The sequence below is a fragment of the Aulonocara sp. 'chitande type north' Nkhata Bay genome, linkage group LG11 (assembly GCF_057382095.1).
Source record: "Aulonocara sp. 'chitande type north' Nkhata Bay isolate Kocher_YH1m ecotype deep benthic linkage group LG11, A_spYH_male_GT1.1, whole genome shotgun sequence".
NCBI lineage: Eukaryota > Metazoa > Chordata > Actinopteri > Cichliformes > Cichlidae > Aulonocara > Aulonocara sp. 'chitande type north' Nkhata Bay.
Genome location: NC_141354.1, coordinates 5453172 through 5472338, shown reverse-complemented (window position 1 = coordinate 5472338; position 19167 = coordinate 5453172). Strand labels below are relative to the sequence as shown.

The following is a 19167-nucleotide window of genomic DNA, read 5'->3' as shown; positions in this document are numbered from 1 at the left end:
TATATACATACATATATATATATATATATATATATATATATGTATACACGTATATATATATATATGTATACACGTATATATATATATATATATATATATATATATATATATATATATATATACATACATATGTATATATATGTATATACTAGGGGTGCAACGATATTCGTATCGATATTGAACCGTTCGATACAGTGCTTTCGGTTCGGTACGCATATGTATCGAACAATACAAAATTTGTAATTTATTTTATCAACTTTCCTTCTGACTATGCTGTCTGTGTTGAGCGCTCAGTGAATCTGCGTTCGACTACTCCGCCTAGGGTCGACAGTGCAGCCTAGGCGGAGCAGTCGAGCGCAGATCCACTGAGCGCTCAACACAGACAGCATAGTCAGAAGGAAGAGCGCAGGGCACCTCCCCCACCCTCATTCAGATCTGGCGTTTGGAATTATTTTGGTTTTCATGTGACGTATGACCCTGAAGGTAAGCGCGTCATGGACTAAAGTAAAACAGTATGTTGGATGTGCCACGCAATGCTCAATTACATGGGTGGGAACTAGTGTGTTAGCGCAGTTAGCTCGTTAACGTGTTGGCCGTCTAGCCCCATGCACGGAGTGATCGGCGGTAGCTTGTTAACGGAGATTTGCCGTGTTGTGGCGTTAAGGTCATTTCAACGAGATTAACCTGAAAGCACTAGTGGGAACACAACGAATATGACTGCACATTTACGCCGACATCATCCTAGTGCAAAGACAAAAACAACAAGCATGCTACTAACTTTAGCCGAGTCATTTAGACAGCTGTTAGCACATGATTCTCCTTATGCTGCTGAGAATATAGCCCAGAAGAAGCGGATAGTATAGCTTTTATTTTGGAAAGAGACATTTCTCTGTAATAAACTCTCTTTTCCAAAGATGAGTGATTCCTCAATCAGATACAGGGCTTGCAATATCGCTAGCCTGACGTCCTGGGGCTAGCGATTTTTTCAGTCGGGCTACCAAAATCTATCTCTTCCCTGCCCGTCGGGCTATTGTAGGAAAAATATATGTCAATGCTTTTGCATTCTTTCAGAAATGTAGCTGGGTAATTATGTCATTGGCATCGGTGAGCCACTGTCAATATGTGACATATTGAAGTCGCGTTTGAATTTGCGCTTGTTTTTTGCTTTCACTTTGCAATCGCGCGAACTGTGTATAGAGAGCGACAGCACTGATCTGTGAGTGATGATAATTTGTGCACCAATTCCTCTGACATCGTCTTATTAATCGTTAGCTTACTATGCAAACATGACAAGTGAAATCTCCCGCAGCTTAAACATGTGAGAGGTTGATCGCGCAGAGAATCGCTGAGCTTATGTGAGTGCGCGTGTAAAAGCAGCAGGAGAAGTTATGACAAATCAGACTATAAGGCAAAAAGAAAGTGCAGCTTTATGGTTTCATGGACAAAAGAATTTCTGTGGCTGCGATATGACGAGCTAAATAACCAGGGCTGCACATAAGTGGTCCGCAGGTGCGCATTCGCTGTCAAAATAAAAAACACGCACAAGGGTTAGGGTTAAATTTAAAAACTGTACTTTTGAGTTAAAATATATATTTATAATTTTAATAAATGACAAATTAAAAAGGCATGAACATTTTTTTGTATCGAAATATATATATATATATATATATATATATATATATATATATATATATATATATATATATATATGTGTATACATATATGTATACACATATATATATATATATATATATATATGTGTATACATATATGTATATATATATATATATATGTACATATATATATATGTACATATATATATATATATACATATGTATATATATATATATGTACATATGTACATATATATATATATACATATGTATATATATATATATGTACATATGTATATATATATATGTACATATGTATATATATATATATATGTACATATATATATATGTACATATATATATATGTACATATGTACATATATATATATATATATATATATGTACATATGTATATATATATATATGTACATATGTATATATATATATATGTACATATGTATATATATATATATGTACATATATATATATGTACATATATATATATGTACATATATATATATATATATATGTATATATGTATATATGTACATATATACATATGTACATATATATATATATACATATGTACATATATATATATATATGTACATATGTATATATGTATATATATATATATATACATATATACATATGTACATATATATATATATACATATGTACATATATATATATATACATATGTACATATATATATATATACATATGTACATATATATATATATATATATATATATATATATATATATATATATATATATATATATATATATAGAGAGAGAGAGAGAGAGAGAGAGAGAGAGAGAGAGAGAGATATATATGAGATAATATGTCATTATTCTGAGAAGTGTCTGTGTAGCAGTAAAATGAAACGATGCACATAAGAACCAATTCCAACCCAGCTTTGGGAGAAAGAAAGATGACGTTGAATAAAAACAGTGATTCAAATTACATTTTAAATTTCAAATACACTAACTGAAGTGAAACAGTGGGTATGAGATAATAATGCTCAGGCTGTAGAAATCAAATGGAAGAGAAACATCAGGCCCTGAGAGCAGCAGCAGAGGGAATAAAGAGCTGTCAGGCCAGAGATGGGATTTGTCGTGGCGGTGACCCCCGGCGAGCGTTAAGCAGCCATCACTAGAAGCCTGTCAGTCAAACAGCAGGAAGCTGAGCTGTTACACAGGCCGGTGCAGGGAAGCAGCAGGCAGCGGCATATATCAGTGGAACACACACACACTGAGGCAGGAGGGCTATACACACAGAAATCTGCCTATGGTATAAGACACTGCATATTTACTGAGTCTGCAGGGCCCAGGAAAGCAGATCTATGACTTCGACATCTATAATTTAGGTTAGATTAGTAATGTTAATCCAGATAAATAAACAGGTAACAGAAAGGTGAGGACTGGCACAGTGCTCAGCTCATTACATGTTCTCAGTGTCCATGAAGGGAGGCCTAACTTAAATACATTCACTGTGAACATCATTAATAAAGAATCCAAATCTATGAATTAATCATATATTTGGCATCAGAAGGGAGGGTGAACGCCGCCCCCGCAGTGAAACACGGCTGTGGGAGTATCCTGCTGTGGGACCAGTGTCTCTAGAAGTGACAGTGATGTTGTGATGGAAGGACAGAAGGACACATAACATTTAGAAATAAAGCTCAGCAGCAGTCAGCAGTAGAACTGGGTGGTTTTCCACAATCACCCAGCGCCTGGCCTGGGAACGCCTGGGTGTTCCCAGGCCAGCTGCAGGAGGCGGGAGAGGGAGGCCTGGGCTTCTCTGATTGGGCTGCTGCCCCCACGACCCAGCCCCGGATAAACAGAAGTGTGTGTGTGTGTCTGTGTGTGTCTGTGTGTGTGTTTGTGTGTGTTTGTGTGTGTGTGTGTGTGTAATATATATACACTACTTATTCTTGTTTTTATTTTGTTGTACTAATGTAAGGTGACCTTGAGGGACTTTAAAACGTTTGAATATTATTATGACATATGAGCACAGCGTGCATGAAAGAGCTGCTGTGTGTCAGCAAACCTCTCTCTCATCCTGGTGCAGCCACTGTTTGGGGTTGTCCTCTGTAGCCAGGTAGGCGATGAGGTCCAGGGCGGTCAGGCGAGTTTGCCTTCGTGATGACACAAAAATGAGCACAGGCTTGGCTGGAGAGTGAGCGCGTATCGCTGTGGAGAGTCCAAAACAGTAGTTAGTTTCAATATTGCACATGGTCAAGGAGTATTACCAAACAATGCTGCATGAAAAGCCAGCAACATCTCACGTGCACATGTGCTAACGTGCAAAAACAGTGTGTACAAAGCTGCACCTTGGAAGGTGGGCTTGTTCATGCTGGCCATGCGGGGGCAGTAGTGCTGTCCTGGAAAACCGTGGATGTGAACTTCAAGTGGGACCGGGCGCACAGACGGACGGAAGTTAAACAAACCCACCTGTTAGACCAAAGACGAGAAGAAGAGAGATTTAATGTGCGCAGCTGGCAACAGGAGGCCCGTCTGTCTGCAATGTGAACACTCTGTCACTGTCATGCAGGCACAGAGCTGCTCTCTGTGTTTACTGTGTGATAAGGCGCTATGGCCAAAGTGAACTTACTGTGTGATAGCATGTTGAAAGTGTGTGTGGCATTTTTTGCAGTGTTATTATATTGAGGGCTGCAGCATGTGTGCAGATGTCTTAAAAGCCTGGATAATGGATTAGCAGCTCAGTCCCAACAGCAGCCAAGCAGCCAGATTTATGGACAAGACAAAGACAGCACGTCTCCTCTACAGCTCTGAAGGCAGAGCAAAGGAAAGCTCCAGTGTTTGACTCTGATGGTGCAAAGTGTAACTCACATCTACACACACTACAAAGACTGGCTGATATAAAGGTTTGTTAAACTGCTGCAAGCTCCTTTTAGTCTCTAATGTTCATGACACACCACAAAATCAAAGTACTGGATGGACTACGCACAAACATGGAGGCTGCTGATGAAGCTCATCATTGAGCAGCAGCTGCAGGGCACGAGCAGTGCACAGGTACAGCTTCAACACCAAACTGAGCATGATGAGGACTTTGTCCTTTGTTTGAACTGGGACAGTTTCCACCCCTAGCAGAGTAACTATTACCCGGAGTTACTATTACCCTGAGTTACTATTACCATGAATAACTATTACCCTGGGTGGAGCCAATGCCACATGTGTGTCTTTGTCTGCCTGTGTGACATAAACAGTCATTAAAAGACAAAACATGAGTGGGAAAAATAAGAAAACTAAACACTTCATTATGATGTGAAAACAAGAAGAATCTGAATTCTAATCTATGATAGATGATCAAATATTAACTAGTGAACACAGATTTAGTCCTACGACCCTGGACGCAGTTGGCTCAGGACGAGAGCACAACGAGCCTTGTATGCATGTTAAGAGCTGAGAATGTGACATCAGTGTTACAGTAAAATGTTTCCTCTCCATCACTCTGATGCTCAATCTTGTTATTATGTATCATATATGTCACACTGATACAATGATACAGACATGAAAACAGAGAATGGATATTTATGGTTTCTGCCTGAACAACAAAGAGCAAGCAGACGGGCATCCAAAACTATACGTGAACTGACACACGTAGGCACGCTCACACACACATGCACGCTCACACACATGCGCACAAACACGCGCACACACACACACACGTGCGCGCACATGCGCGCTCGCTAACACACACACGCACACACACACACGTGCGCTAACGCACACACACACACGCTCTAACACGCGCACACACACACACACACATGCATGCAGACACACGCACACACACGTGCGCTAACACGCGCACGCACGCACACACACGTGCGCTCACAAAGACAGACACTGTTTTACGTTACAAAATATTTGACTGACTTTAGCTGGTAAGCCTGTATATAAAGGATGGCAGTGTGTGATGTAGGGGTGGGCGGTATAAACGGTATACGTTAGAAACAATATAAATTTGGCCACCGGTAAAGATTCTGACTGTTTTTTTGCAAATTTGCATTATAATATTTATTTTCGTTTTGCCTGCAGTATATAAAAATTGGTGTATCTCAAAAATAAAACTATGAAGACACTCAAAATAAATTTCCCCCGGTTGGAAACTATTTTGTGCAACTTTTTTGTACTTACAGTTTTGAGGGATAAGCCTCTTAAATTTCTCTAACTAGAAATATATGTTAAAAAAACAAAAACGATCTTCAATTTTTTTGTAGTTTATTGCACTTTTTTGCAATTTATGTAATTACTATGCACTTAATGCAGACATATTATTAAAATTTGGACTATAATGGTTGTATTGATGTATAACAACTTGAAATGCTCCCACAAATGGCTCCACAGCATGTAAGAATATAAAGATAAGCTCTGGTGGACTTGGTGCTATGGTAGGTCTTAAAGGGTTAATGACTAACCTGGTATTGTGGATGGATTATCTCAGTTGTTCTCCTGACTGAAGTTTGGTCCGTGTACAGCATCCTGCCATGCGATTGCATTTGTCTCTAACCATCAGGAACCCTCATGTTAACTTTTATAAGTGTAAAAGTGTTAGTGTTCGTCCTCCAGCTTCACTGTGTTTATGTTAGGCTAACGTAGCTGTTTTGCTAGAGATCACTGCTGTTTAGTTTTCTGTCTTCATTTATGTTGGAAGTGACAGCAGAGCTGTACGTTTGAATGTTTCAGAAATCTCTCAGTCAGAACATGCTATATCATGCTTAGGTGGAAACTAGCGAGCTAACTTCCTGCTAACTTCTAACTCTGTTAAATTTAATAGATTCTGTTTTCATGGATGCCTGGATGTTAAACTTCATAGTTACACCTGGTAAAGCAGCAACGCTGATCATTTTATTAAAGATGAAAGAATTTAGACAGTTTTTAACTCTCAGTGTTCGTTTGACTTTGGGACCTGAGGAGGGCGGAGTTTAGGACCCAGATTCCTCCGCGAGGCTCCTGACTACAGCAGCAGTAATGCTCCAACAATCCATCAGGCGGTGCGGCTTCATAGCTTAGCAAAGTCGCACTAAAACATTTTTGACAGATGTTTGAGCGCCGTGTAGCACATAAAATCGGTTCGAGGTCAGTGAGCACAACCAGAATTCATACATAAGGAGCACCGGATTATAAGGCGCACTGTCGATATTTGAGAACATGATAGGATTTTAAGTGCGCCTTATAGTGTGTACAATGCGTTATACAGAAGAAAAGAATATATCATGATATATCGTTAGCGCACATGTTTCAGATTATTCCGCGATGTAGATTTTAGGCCATATCGCCCAGCCCTAGTGTGATGTAATGCAGGTGCCGACCTGTCCGATGCCCAACCAGTCAGCCAGGTCTCGAGCGTTGGCCAGAGCCGTGGACAGCCCAACTACTCGAACACTCTTGGAAGTGTGAGACGAGATGAAGTTGGTCCTGGACACAATGACCTCGAGGACCGGACCTCTGTCCTCACCTGGAAACAGACACAGTGCTAACGCTAACACAGCTAACAGGGAGTCCTGTTTCAGGGCCTTCACATGTTTATATTTAGGACATCATGGGCTACATGGAGCAAAAGCGTTTTTGAGCCGTGGTGAAGAACATACAGGTAGGACCTGCTCCACACCAGCGGGCCCAGGTGTGCTGTAGACTCTTACCCAGCAGGTGGATCTCATCGATAATGAGAATCGCTACTTTCTGGACGTAGCTTCGATTCTGCCAACTCCTGCTGACTCCATCCCACTTTTCGGGCGTGGTGACGATCAGGTCAGCTTTTGCTATGGCTCTCATGTCTGGAGTCACGTCCCCGGTCAGCTCCACCACGCTTCACAAGCACAAGAAGAAACTGTTTGTTGGTGTCATATGAACAGCATTTACAGTGTGTCTGCAGGAGTAACTCGATTATGTTTAAGGCCTAATTGATACCAGTTTAAAAACCATGTCATCATTAGCTAGTTTCATGTGTTTAAGGCCTCTTTACATGCAGAGTTTCTCTGTTCTTACTTTTTTCCAAGTTTCTCTTCAATCCTGACCTTCCAGTCCTCAATGCGCTCCCTCACCAGGGCCTTCAAAGGGGCAATATACACGACCTAAACACAGAACACAGGCAAACAATAACTCGATCAAGCTCGGCTAGTTTCCCTACACTGACTGCTCTGCTGGAGCATCTCAGCTGCCTTTGCCGTGTGTTTAAACCACCTGTGCTGACTGCTGCTGGGATCCAGGGGTCACAGGGTAAGGAAGGGTGTGGATCCTGTTGACTACATGAGTGAAACGACCACAGTAAGGCGATCCACAGAGAGCGTTTACACTCATCATTAGGGTTTCTTTCTCCAGGGCTGAAATACATTTTTATCAAACGGCCAAAAATAACAGTAACATGCAGACTCATTGCCTTTTATAAAGAATAAATCTGTGTATGTGTGCTGTGCATCCATTCATTCACAGTCAGTGACAACAGCAGGTGGACTGCAAAGCAAACAGTTAACCAGACTAAGTGGACGTGGCATCATTCACACCATCAAAGCCCCAGAGCTGATGTTGAAGTAACAGTGGATTCCTTATAAGCAGTGCAGCTCGGTGCGTTGCTGAGGAACCTCCAGGAGCCACAGCTGACTCTGTTAGCGTTGTCCTGTGGGTACACTAACCACCATCGAACTAAAGAGCAAAATTCTTCATGACGACTTCCTCTAAATTTGCTAATACAAGTCAAAGTTATGGACGTAACGAGAGTCGTGTAGAACAAAGCTACAGACACCAGAACTATGTTCACATTCCTCAGAGTAGCTACCAGATTACTGGTAATGGCTTTTCCCACTTTGAGCCCTGTTCCTCCTCTTGATGAGTTCATCGCCTGAAACTAAAATCAGAGGAAACTCTTGAATGAATCTCGTTTTAAACACACGATGTGATCATTACGGTACAGCCAGCATGTGACCGCGTGTTGTTGCAATAAAATGGACTAGCCCGCTGCGTCACTGTTTACCAGTTAGCCCACTATAGTGAGGCTAACACTTCCAGCTGTGCAGACTATGACCATCACACAGTTGCTTATAATGGAGCAGACGTTCACTTCAATTCAGTTTTGACTCTCAAACAAGTGCAAGAATTATGAAAACAAAACCAGAGAGCTCAAAGTTCTGCAACGGTGTGCTTGTTTTCACCTTCCAGCACATCCTTTTCCTTTAATTGATCTATTCCTAAAATCCCCAATGTCCAAACCCACAGTTCATATATACTTATGTAGTCATCTGAATTTACATCATGTCTCGATGAAATGCAGTGTTAGGGCCTGCACAGCTTTGATGGAACGATGCTACGATGACTGTAAAAGCAAAGAGCTGATGCTGTACACGGCACTGCGGAGGGTTCTCTGTTCCTTACATGCCTACAGAGGGACTCGGGGACGCTACCTTGGAGGACGGATACTTGTTGAAGACCCGGAACATGGCCATCTCTGCTGCGATGGTTTTTCCAGAGCCCGTCGGCGCTCCCAGCAACACGTTGGTGTCGGTGTGGTACAGTGTGTGGAAGATTTGGGTCTGGATGGGGTTGAAGTGAGTGAACTTGTAAAGGCTCTCGTACTCTCGGTTACCCAGAGCAGTCACTGGCAACGGCTGGAGGTCTAGTAGCTCTGAGAGTGAAGAAGTCATGCAAAGGATCATGGGACAAGGGTCACAAGACAACAGAGTTTAAAGGTGGCTACATGATACAATGATTATTAGAAACAACAGAAACCAATGTGAGACTTTTGCATCCAAACTGTGATGCTGATCAGAGTGTAACGTGACCTGGCCCCAGTGTGCAGGCTTGTCCCCAGCAGCTGATGTTGGGCAGTTTACTTTTTCAAACCTTATCGTGATGATCAGTGCGCTCTGGTTCCAGTAAGAGACAGAGCACTCAGAGCTTTTCTGTCCAAAGCTCCAGCTGTGGCTGAAGTGGACACACGGCTCTGCAGCTCTGCTTATTATGGCCTTGACTGGTTTGTCTAATAATGGGAAGGTCAGCTGACCAGTCAGTGTCCTTATTTGGACAAACTACACTTATAGCCTTCTAGGCTGTATCTGACATAACCAGTGTGGCTCAAGAAGTAGAGTCCAGTAATCTGAAGGTCAGCGCTTCGACCCTAACAACACCAAAGTGCTGCAGACAGATCCGTGGGTGTAAATGCAAAAATCAATCAATAAATATGTGAACAAAATCAGTGAATACAGCTTCTACTAAAAGGGCTGTAAGTACAGGTCCACCTTCTTCACAGAGCTCAGAGTAACATCATGAAGGCCTGTGGGGGGCACTGTGTGTCTGAGTGTGTACCAGTGTGTGGGGGGTGTCGCTCTGGTAAGATCAGGTCCTGGAAGTTGATAATGCAGACAGCTTCAGCACCGAGCCATCGGTCAGAGACGGCCCTGATGTAGTACTGTGAGGGCAACGGCTCAAAGATGGGAATGGTGAACACGATGTGCTGAGGCTCTCCTGACACCACCTGAGGAGAACAGACGCGTCATTCTCTGTGCTTTGTGTTCATCTGAGCTGAGACTCATACAGCAGACCTGTTTCTTCTGCAGCAGGAAGTACTCAGAGTGGTAGATGTGATCATTCATGGCATCTTCCACCCACAACCACCAGGGCTCACCCACTGATCCATGGACCTGAACCACACAAAGAACAGCGTTGAATTACAGTCTTTTCAGGGAACCAACACTTATTTTAGTTCCCTGATTAACCCAGGTTCGCCCTGCAAGGCCCAGAGAAACTGCACAAATCCCAAGAGCTACAAAAGCCACTGAGTGCAGCTCGTTTGAAAGCCTTTAATCTCTCTCTCTTTTGCAAAAGATGTTTTTGTTTTTTATGTTTGAAAAATGGCATCTGTCTGCACGTCCGTCTGTCTACATGCATCACTGGCCACATCTGTGCATTCTTGAAACATGTGTAGGTGTCATGTAGAAGTCTAACAACAACTGCCATAGTTTGAAACGAAGAAGCAGAAAATTAGTATAAACATTCATTTATCACTGAATTGAAGTTTTGGAAACAGCACAGAAAGAGAATTCAGGTTTTTAACCCCCCCATGAATGTCTGGTACTACTACCACTTAGACCAGGGGTGGGCAACTCCAGGCCTCGAGGGCCAGGGTCCTGCAGGTTTTAGACCTCCCCCTGGGTCAGCACACCTGAATCACACGATTAGTTGATCTCTGGAGAACTTCAGAACATGTTGAGGAGGCCATTAAATCAGCTGACACGTGTAAACCTGCAGCACACGGGCCCTCGAGGCCTGGAGCTGGACACCCCGACCTGTGCCAGAGGGAAACCCAGGATGTCTTACACGTCGTTACACATCGTTACACATCATACGCTCTGTGTGTCCCTGTAAAGTCACATGAAACTTTCTTTGGCAAAGATGAACATGGATCCTGTAACAGATGGCGAGGACCCACAGAGCCCCATCTCACCATCATGGAGTCAGTCCAATAAGCAGAAGCACTGTGCCCCCCCCTTGCTAGAGTCCCGAGGTGACCTGGAGCTGGGTTCTGTTCATGCCCACCTGTGAGCGTGTACACAGCACTCGGGGGAATCACTTGAATTTGGGGACATGACAAACATTTGAATGCCCCGTGCTGATGTTACAACCTAACTCACCAAACCAGCAGGCAGTTTGCCACAAACAGCCAACGCTGCTTGGAGAATGATGTCATCCTGTATCATAATGAGTCAGCGTGGTGCGTTTCCTGGCCGCCACCAGGGAAGTGGCTCATGTGTCGGTGCATGTGTCGCGGCTCTGCAGCAGGATCACGGTTAAGCCAGCCGGTATTCCATTACCACTCTCCCATGATTGCAGCATGCATTGCTAATCGGACATAAACATTCATCTTCGTATTCAGCCCTGCAACGAGCTTTCTGTGCGTGACAAACTTTGGACTAAGCTTCACATGATCCCTGCTGCCCACTAAGGTGGGACAGGCTGGCTCTCAGGGACAGATGGAGATTCCCTGGCTGGGAGAACAAGGTAGGTGGGGTGCTCTTGTTTGGGCCAGTGTGGAAATATGAATGTCTGTGAGTAGTTTTGGTGCCCGAGCACAGGAGGAGAACGAACATATGGACAGCCCAGCTCTCCCTGGACTCCTCATTCTTCTGTGCTCAGTAGGAGGGAGCGTCCATCGGCCTTAATGTCCGCACGTCTCTGAGCAAACTGCCCCGATGCATGCATCAGTATGTGACACCATAATGTGTTTAAAAGCATAATTAAAGGGGTGGATGATATGTTCACAGCAGAAGCCACGATGTAAACTGAGGAGGGGGAACTTTGGGAGAGGGCTGGAGCCTTTGTTATTCCAGAGCGTCCCGTGGTGAGAGGCGCTGTGTGGGGACGAGTCCCTGATTGTTCAGAACAGCCAGGCTGCTTTCAGTCTCTGGGTCTTAGAAGCGGCGCTGCCCGCAGACAAGCTCAGAGGGGAGGAGCCTTTGCTGCTGCAGCTCCTAACATGTGACACCGGCGCCTCCTCTGGCTGGTCACCTCCTGTTGATTTCATTTTTGTTGTTTTCTGTCTTTTTCATTTGAATCTGTCTTGATGTCTTTACTCTGCTGTGCAGCACGTTGGTCCATTGTGGTTGTTTTAAAGTCCCTTACAAATAAGGTTGCTATGGTAATGGGCGGCTGGGCTCAGGCTTACAGACAGGGCGATGAGCTCGGAGTAGAGCACCTGCATGCGGTTCAGGGATGTTTCCTTGGCACGTCCCTTTGGAGGTTTTCTGGGTAGGACTAACTGGGCGGTGACCCAGGACATGTCATCTGGCCTGGGGACACTGTGGGATCCCCCAGGAGGAACTGGAAAGTGGGGAGAGGGCGTCTTTCCTCATGTGGTGCATTTTCCATTGTTACACCTCTCTGACCTGTCTTCCCCATGTGATGTTTGTGTCATGCATGTGTGGTCGGAGGGTAACTTCCCTCGGGATGAATAAAGTATGATCAATCAATCAATCTGGAATGTCCTGCTTAGCGTTCTGTTCCTTTGGGTCACCTGAGGCGATGGATGAGGCTTGAACTGTAAATATGTCACAGCAGATCAAAGGTTGGTCTAACCCTGACATCTGCCCCTCACACTCAGGTCAGCTGTAAAACATTTGACCGTCTCTGGAAAATGCTGCACGGCGAACCATCCTGACTCAAGGATACGTAATCTGTCTGTACCTGGTCATTCCAGCGAAAATCAGGCGTGACGATGAGACGAACACGCAGCACGGTGCGTGTGATTGGCTGGATGGTGGCCTCCATTGAGATCGAGGGGATCTGGTGGACACACTGTTTGACCGTTAACCCGATGTTGACGTGGTGCAGCATGTGACCTGGAAAAAGTACACCTGGCATTAAGGTGTTTATTAAAACCAGTGTGCGTGAACTTTCTGTTTATCAGCAAAAGCTAATACTTAAATAAAAGCTCGGCTTATGTTGGATTAAGCACTAGTCTGAGCTTCTTCCACTCAAAACACTTTTCTCTTCTTTAAAGCTGCAGTTAACAAAAACAGTATGATCCCGTCAGGACAGACACACGGCTGCACCGGCACGATTTACTGTGGTTTCAATAAACAAGGCAAAGTCGAACAAAGTGCGGTGATGCCAGTGTTGCACAGCAGTGCTGTGAAAGGCCTCTGCAGCACAGAAACACTGGGCTGCACTCACCAATGTCATCCTTCCTCATCTCCTTCAGTTTGTCCACAGTCAGCTTCTTCTCCTCCAAGCGGTTCAGCACGACGGGGCTCAGGTTGGGGAACTGCCGGAGGGGGTGGGCAGAGTCCCACAGCCGCTTGTCGATCACCTTGCACAGGGTGAGCAGTCGACGGGTCATAAGCGGCCAGCGCTTCCTCAAAGCGATCTCAAACAAGGCCCTCACGATCCGAGCGGCGTTCTGTGGGCGACAGCGGGAAAAACATCAGCCAGAGGTTCCACACTACACGGAGCAGCTGGTGGGCACATCGCTCAGCATCGTTCACCACGTGTGACGAAGAGCAGACGTGCAGCACCCAGAGGTCACATGGTAGTGTTGCTCGCTGTGATTTAGTCAGCTGATAATGTCATGTGACCATGTGGTACAGGACATGCAGTGTGGTGGGCCTGTGTTTAAGAGCAGGTGGACACAGGAAGGCCTGCACCTTCCTGTCAACAGTCAAACTACTGATTTAATAACAAATATTATAATAAATGTTTTTGTCTTTTCAGTTCTGAATTGAAAAGGTCGTTTTAATAAACACTGGGATCATTTGTACCGACACGTATGCAGGTGTTGTTCTCGAGCAGAGTGGCACGTGTACGCTCTTTGTAGTTTCACAGCCCCGTCGACTCGTGCAGTCAAACCTCCACCCCAGCACCACTCATGAGTGTTTTACACAGTTTGCTCACTGACCAGGGGGGACAAGTCAAAGTCACATGATCAGTGCTCAGCTGTCCATCGCATGTCAACAGGAAATGAGCTACTGTAGTTTTAGAGCGAGGCTTGTGTGCAGTCATCAGCACCAACATCCTCTGATGTCATTCTAATCATTTCATTTTCAATCAGTCTTCAGGTTTTTTATTTTTCCACCTGCTTCCTTTGGCCCCGCCTCTTTTTGTTCCCATTAAAATCCCAAAAATCAACAGTGATTTAAAATCGTTGAGTTAGTGTGGCAGCAAACACCACAGCACGGGTCTGACTGTGTGCGTATAACAGATGGGTGAATGCAACGCCAGCGCCCTGCAGCACCTCGGCCTGCAGCACCTCGGCCTGCAGCACCTCGGCCTGCAGCACCTCGGCCTGCAGCACCTCGGCCTGCAGCACCTCGCCCTGCAGCAGCTCGGCCTGCAGCACCTCGCCCTGCAGCACCTCGCCCTGCTGTCCTCACCTGTGCAACATAGGACAGGTCCGAGATGAGCGAGAAGCTGTCCACTTCTCCTCGGCCGATGTACGTCTGCAGCAGGATGTTGACCTTGCCGTAGCCGTTCTCCACACCTCCTGCAGCTGGAAGCTGACAGTAGCTACACAGCATCTGCTCCAGCTCCTCCATCTCCTCCTCTCGAACCTGGCGACACACAGCAACACACCGAGCTGGATTATATGAGCTGTGCTCAGTTGTGACAGAGCTTTTTATTGGATGAACACAAACTGTACTATTTGATAACTACATACGTTCTGACGGCCACAGCTCACCTTGAGTTGTTCAAACTCCTCAGCTTTGGAGACGATGCTGAGGATGTCGGCTTCTGTTCCCTGAGGGTTGAAATGCTCATTGAACGTCTTCACATGTGGAGGAAAGAGAAACGTTGGTGATTATTGGATCAACCAGAGCGTGTACTGTGCTTACAGGAACTGTAAACTGCTGATGAGAAGCTCCTGGCAGCTGTGCTTCATCCAGCTGCTGCAGCCTGTGTGAAGGACACTATGAACGGTTGTGATGCACTCGTGTGTTGAATAGTTGGAACGTGTTTGGACAGAAGCACTGAGAGCGGCTCGAAACGTGACACTTTCTGTTATCATGGCTCCATGCTGCTCTGCAGCCTGCAGGTTCTCACCTGCATGCACTCAAACACATGTACTAGAAAAACAGCTCATCTATAATCCAGCAGGATGAAGTTTAATGCTGATGAGTGCTAGCTGTGCATAAATGCATGGCCTAACACAGCCGCCCAGTACGAGTGTGTCCAACCCAACAGCACTGCTGTGTGTGTGTGTCTGAGTGTGTGTCTGAGTGTGTGTGTGTCTGAGTCTGTGTGTGTGTCTGAGTGTGTGTCTGAGTGTGTGTGTGTCTGAGTCTGTGTGTGTGTCTGAGTCTGTGTGTGTCTGAGTCTGTGTCTGAGTGTGTGTCTGTGTGTGTGTGTGTGTGTGTCTGAGTCTGTGTGTGTCTGAGTGTGTGTGTGTGTATGTCTGTGTGTGTGTCTGAGTCTGTGTCTGAGTCTGTGTGTGTCTGAGTCTGTGTCTGAGTGTGTGTGTGTGTATGTCTGTGTGTGTGTCTGAGTCTGTGTGTGTCTGAGTGTGTGCGATGCTCCATGGACCTCTGCAGTGAACAGAGTGAACATGTGTGCGGCGTTTACCTCTATGGTGTTATATTTGATGTAGAAGTGGCTCGCAGTCCTGCCCAGGTCTGTGGAGGCGAAGTAGCCGGTGCGCTCGTCGAAGCGGATCATCCTGGCCTTATCCAGCTTCCTGCCCGACTCCACCACCAGATCCTTCCTGTACAGCTCCAAAGCTGGATCCATCTGAGCTCCCGCAGCACGAGAAAGACGTCAGTAACACAACAACTTTGTTTTTCTCTTGTGTTTTCAATACATTTAAATCACAACGTTCATTTATAGTTCAGTTATGACCTGGTCTAACATTTCATACAGCATGTGCTAAGAACCTTGCTGTCACTTCTGAGCAAAGTCTGGATCTCTGAAGTCCTCCAAGAAACCCTGCAGAAACCAACCTTCTACTTTTACACTCGACCTTTCTTCTCTCCTTCCTCGTGTCGGTGCAGCTGCACAGCCAAAGCTGACATGTTTTTAAGTTCCCTTCATGAGCTGCCAGTGCAATCCCCACAGAAAGCTCCACACCGACAGGCCCCTGCACACACGTCACAGTTACAGCCTCCCTCGGCTCGTCAGCTGAACGTGTGCGCAGGTGTGTGTCGGACCCTGATCTTTGATGTAACACAAATAAAAGTATTATTATTGTTCTATTCCTCATTTGGGTGTTTTGTCTTTGCCCCTTCTGGCTGCTGTGGTCCAATCAGCGACCAGCTTTAGGGGGAAGCACTTTTCCACACAGGGCCGTGTAGGTCTGGATTTGGCTCCCACCAAATGAACGCCTTCATTTAGAAACTTTGTGTTACGTGTATCTGTATATCTACATGTGTTTGATGATCTGAAACACTTAAGTGAGACAAACATATAAAAAAAGCACTTTTCCACACCAGTGTACGTCCCCGCCCTCCCCCGGGGACGGCCCCGCCCTCCGGGGATCTGGACCAACCTGAGAGGCTTTGTGGTTGATGCCGTACACCAGCGGGTTGGCCCTCATGCGAACATAAAGGTAGGTGTAGCTGAGCCACTTCACAGCCTCCTCCACGTTGGTGACCGTTCCCAGAGCAATCTGTAGCAGGAGAGAGAACAGCGGCTCACAGACCTCTGTCGCCATCTAATGGACACTACCTGAAAGCACAGCTGCTCCTCACTACTCTGCCCAGCAACACGTGCTATTAATCCTTTTCTTAAAGATGTAAAACAGCTTCACAGATTTGAAGACAGCTTGTTTCAAACACTATGACCTGAGTCCATGTTAAATGTTAGCTATGTGCTATCCTGGCACCTGTCTGCATGTCATCGCTGCCCTGTTCGGACTGTGGAAGCTAAACTTTGCTCAAAGTGAAGCAGAAGGAAACTGCGTTACCTCAGCGTTGAGGTTATCGGCCAGGCTGTCCAGGAACCGACTCTCTATGGCGTTCTGCTGGGTGAGCAGGGTCAGGTAATGGCTCAGCTTGTCGTGGGTGGTGATGATGGTTCCCTCACCATACTTATCAAACTGCGGACGACCTGCTCTTCCAAAAATCTGCATGACGTCCAGGATGCCCAGATCCACCACGGCGCCGCGCTTGGCATCGTAAATTTGGGTACCCTGCATCAGAGCAGAGACAGGTGTGTGAGTGCAGGCGGGGAGCGCTCAGAGTAACCGAGTGAATCTTTACAGCCTCTCAGCATTCTGAAACTAAAACAACAAATAAAACCACGTTACACTTCAGTGCATGGTCTCACAAGCTGACTGCAGATACGTGAGGCTTTTACAGGAATAACGTTCACATTTGTGAGACACTTAAAGTTACAGAGCCAATTAAAAGCCCTCAACTACTGACTTTAGATGGAATGTGCAAAGTAAAGGACGCTCTGAGCTCCCTCAGGGTAGCAGGCACAAACACATTAAATCCATGAAGGACCTTGATGATGACAGCGTGAGCCGGCAGGTTCACTCCCCAGGCCAAGGTGGCGGTACAGACCAGGACCTTGAGGTGGCCTCTGGAGAACATGCTCTCCATCAGGCTGCGGTCAGAGCGCAGCATGCCAGCGTGGTGGATGCCAAAACCTTCAGGAAACATTTCTTTCATCTGCTTGTTCCTGGAGCGCTGGATCTGAAAGAGACGGTCAAAGAAGGAGTTTCAGAAGGAGTGGAGGCGAGTCTCAGACTCTCAGCTGTAAGTGTTCACACAAAACAGCAGCAGCAGTCGGGAATCAAACATTTCCTGTACAGTACATGCAGTAATCAGCCACTGGCAGCCTACTACAGCAGAGTGTAATACATGCACACGGCTGTAGGTCTGCTGCACACTCCAGCAGCATCTGCAGCTCACAGCACATGCACACAGAGTGAGATGTGTGCTGTGACTGACAGCAGCCCTGTGACCCGGCCGGCCACCGGGGGAGTCCTCATCACAAGGCTTTATCTCTCTCTCTGGGCATCTAAATGGAGGTCAGCGCCCAGCAGGCTGCTGCGCGGCAAAGAGAAATCCCATTACTGCCAGCAGCTGTCTGCCTCACACACTCCACGAGTGTTTGGATTGCAGTGATTGTCTGCATTTGTATGCAAACCCTGTGGATACAAGCTGGAGGCTGACTGTGCAGGTAAAATGTCACAGAGGCAAAGCCAAAAACATTTGTTGGTTAGCCTCGGTGACTGATGATTTGTACCACAAGTTACTGCCAGCTTTCACTTGGTCCGTTCAGAATACTGCAGTTTTAATCACACGGCTCTTTTCTTTTTCAGTCTCTTCTCATCTTATTATTATGCTTCAGTGCGTTACTTATTCTGCATGTGGCGCCAAATCACAACCAGAGTCGCCTGAAGGCGGCGAGTCCCAGGGAAAGAAGGAGACGTCTCCATACTGGAGAACAGCGGTCTGACATGTCCCCGAACCGGAGACACTGGAGACGGTTACTCACCCACAGTGACTGAGGAGGTAACGTCTGTGTTGAACACAGATGTCATCTCTGTGATACCCAGTGAGACATCAGTTTAAATTAACTTCTCTTGATCCTCTTAATTTCTCAGGTTGTTTTTCTCGCTGCTCGTCTCTCTGTACGCTGCACTTTGACTTTGAGTAATGGTTCGAGTCCTGCTGTGAAACCTCGACAGCATCTCGACGTTTGAAAGCGGAGGATCTGAGGTCACGCACATCCTCAGTCATGCTCTGTAAATGACATCATCATGAATAAAAGCAATGACGAGAGCACAAAGGGTTTCCTCAGGTCACACACTGAGTGAGCAGTAAGGCCACGCAGGCGTGTTTCTACGTGTATTACAGCCAGTGGCATTTCCCAGTGTGGCCATTAACAAGAGTGCACGTTTAAAAACTGCCACACTGGTTTCAGTTTTCAAACCCTTCCATTCGGTGTGTACGCAGTCATCATGATGCTTTTGTAACTGCACGCGCTCTGATGTGCTGGAAGAACCAAGCTCTGTATAAACACTGTGACCAGAGTGGAAGTGGGAGCTGAGGAAGACTTAGAGGAAGGCTGTGATGCTGTTGGTCTCTGTGATTGTG

General features: G+C 45.7%; 1 protein-coding gene across 7 annotated transcripts in view; it reads right to left on the bottom strand.

The window, feature by feature from the left end:
- The window catches only part of ascc3 (activating signal cointegrator 1 complex subunit 3), a 142653-nt gene that overhangs the window by 24205 nt on the left and 99281 nt on the right, over nt 1-19167 (bottom strand). For all 7 annotated transcript variants that reach the window (XM_086310283.1, XM_086310282.1, XM_086310280.1 and 4 more), the window contains 16 exons: nt 17566-17757; nt 17025-17249; nt 16608-16727; nt 15689-15853; nt 14808-14894; nt 14503-14679; nt 13307-13532; nt 12818-12972; nt 10180-10278; nt 9944-10112; nt 9043-9263; nt 7634-7719; nt 7288-7454; nt 6958-7103; nt 3952-4072; nt 3669-3811 (listed from right to left, as the gene is read on the bottom strand). In XM_086310283.1, coding sequence (XP_086166409.1) covers nt 3669-3811; nt 3952-4072; nt 6958-7103; nt 7288-7454; nt 7634-7719; nt 9043-9263; nt 9944-10112; nt 10180-10278; nt 12818-12972; nt 13307-13532; nt 14503-14679; nt 14808-14894; nt 15689-15853; nt 16608-16727; nt 17025-17249; nt 17566-17757 — 2499 coding nt within the window. The remainder of the gene's footprint in view (nt 1-3668; nt 3812-3951; nt 4073-6957; nt 7104-7287; nt 7455-7633; nt 7720-9042; nt 9264-9943; nt 10113-10179; nt 10279-12817; nt 12973-13306; nt 13533-14502; nt 14680-14807; nt 14895-15688; nt 15854-16607; nt 16728-17024; nt 17250-17565; nt 17758-19167) is intronic.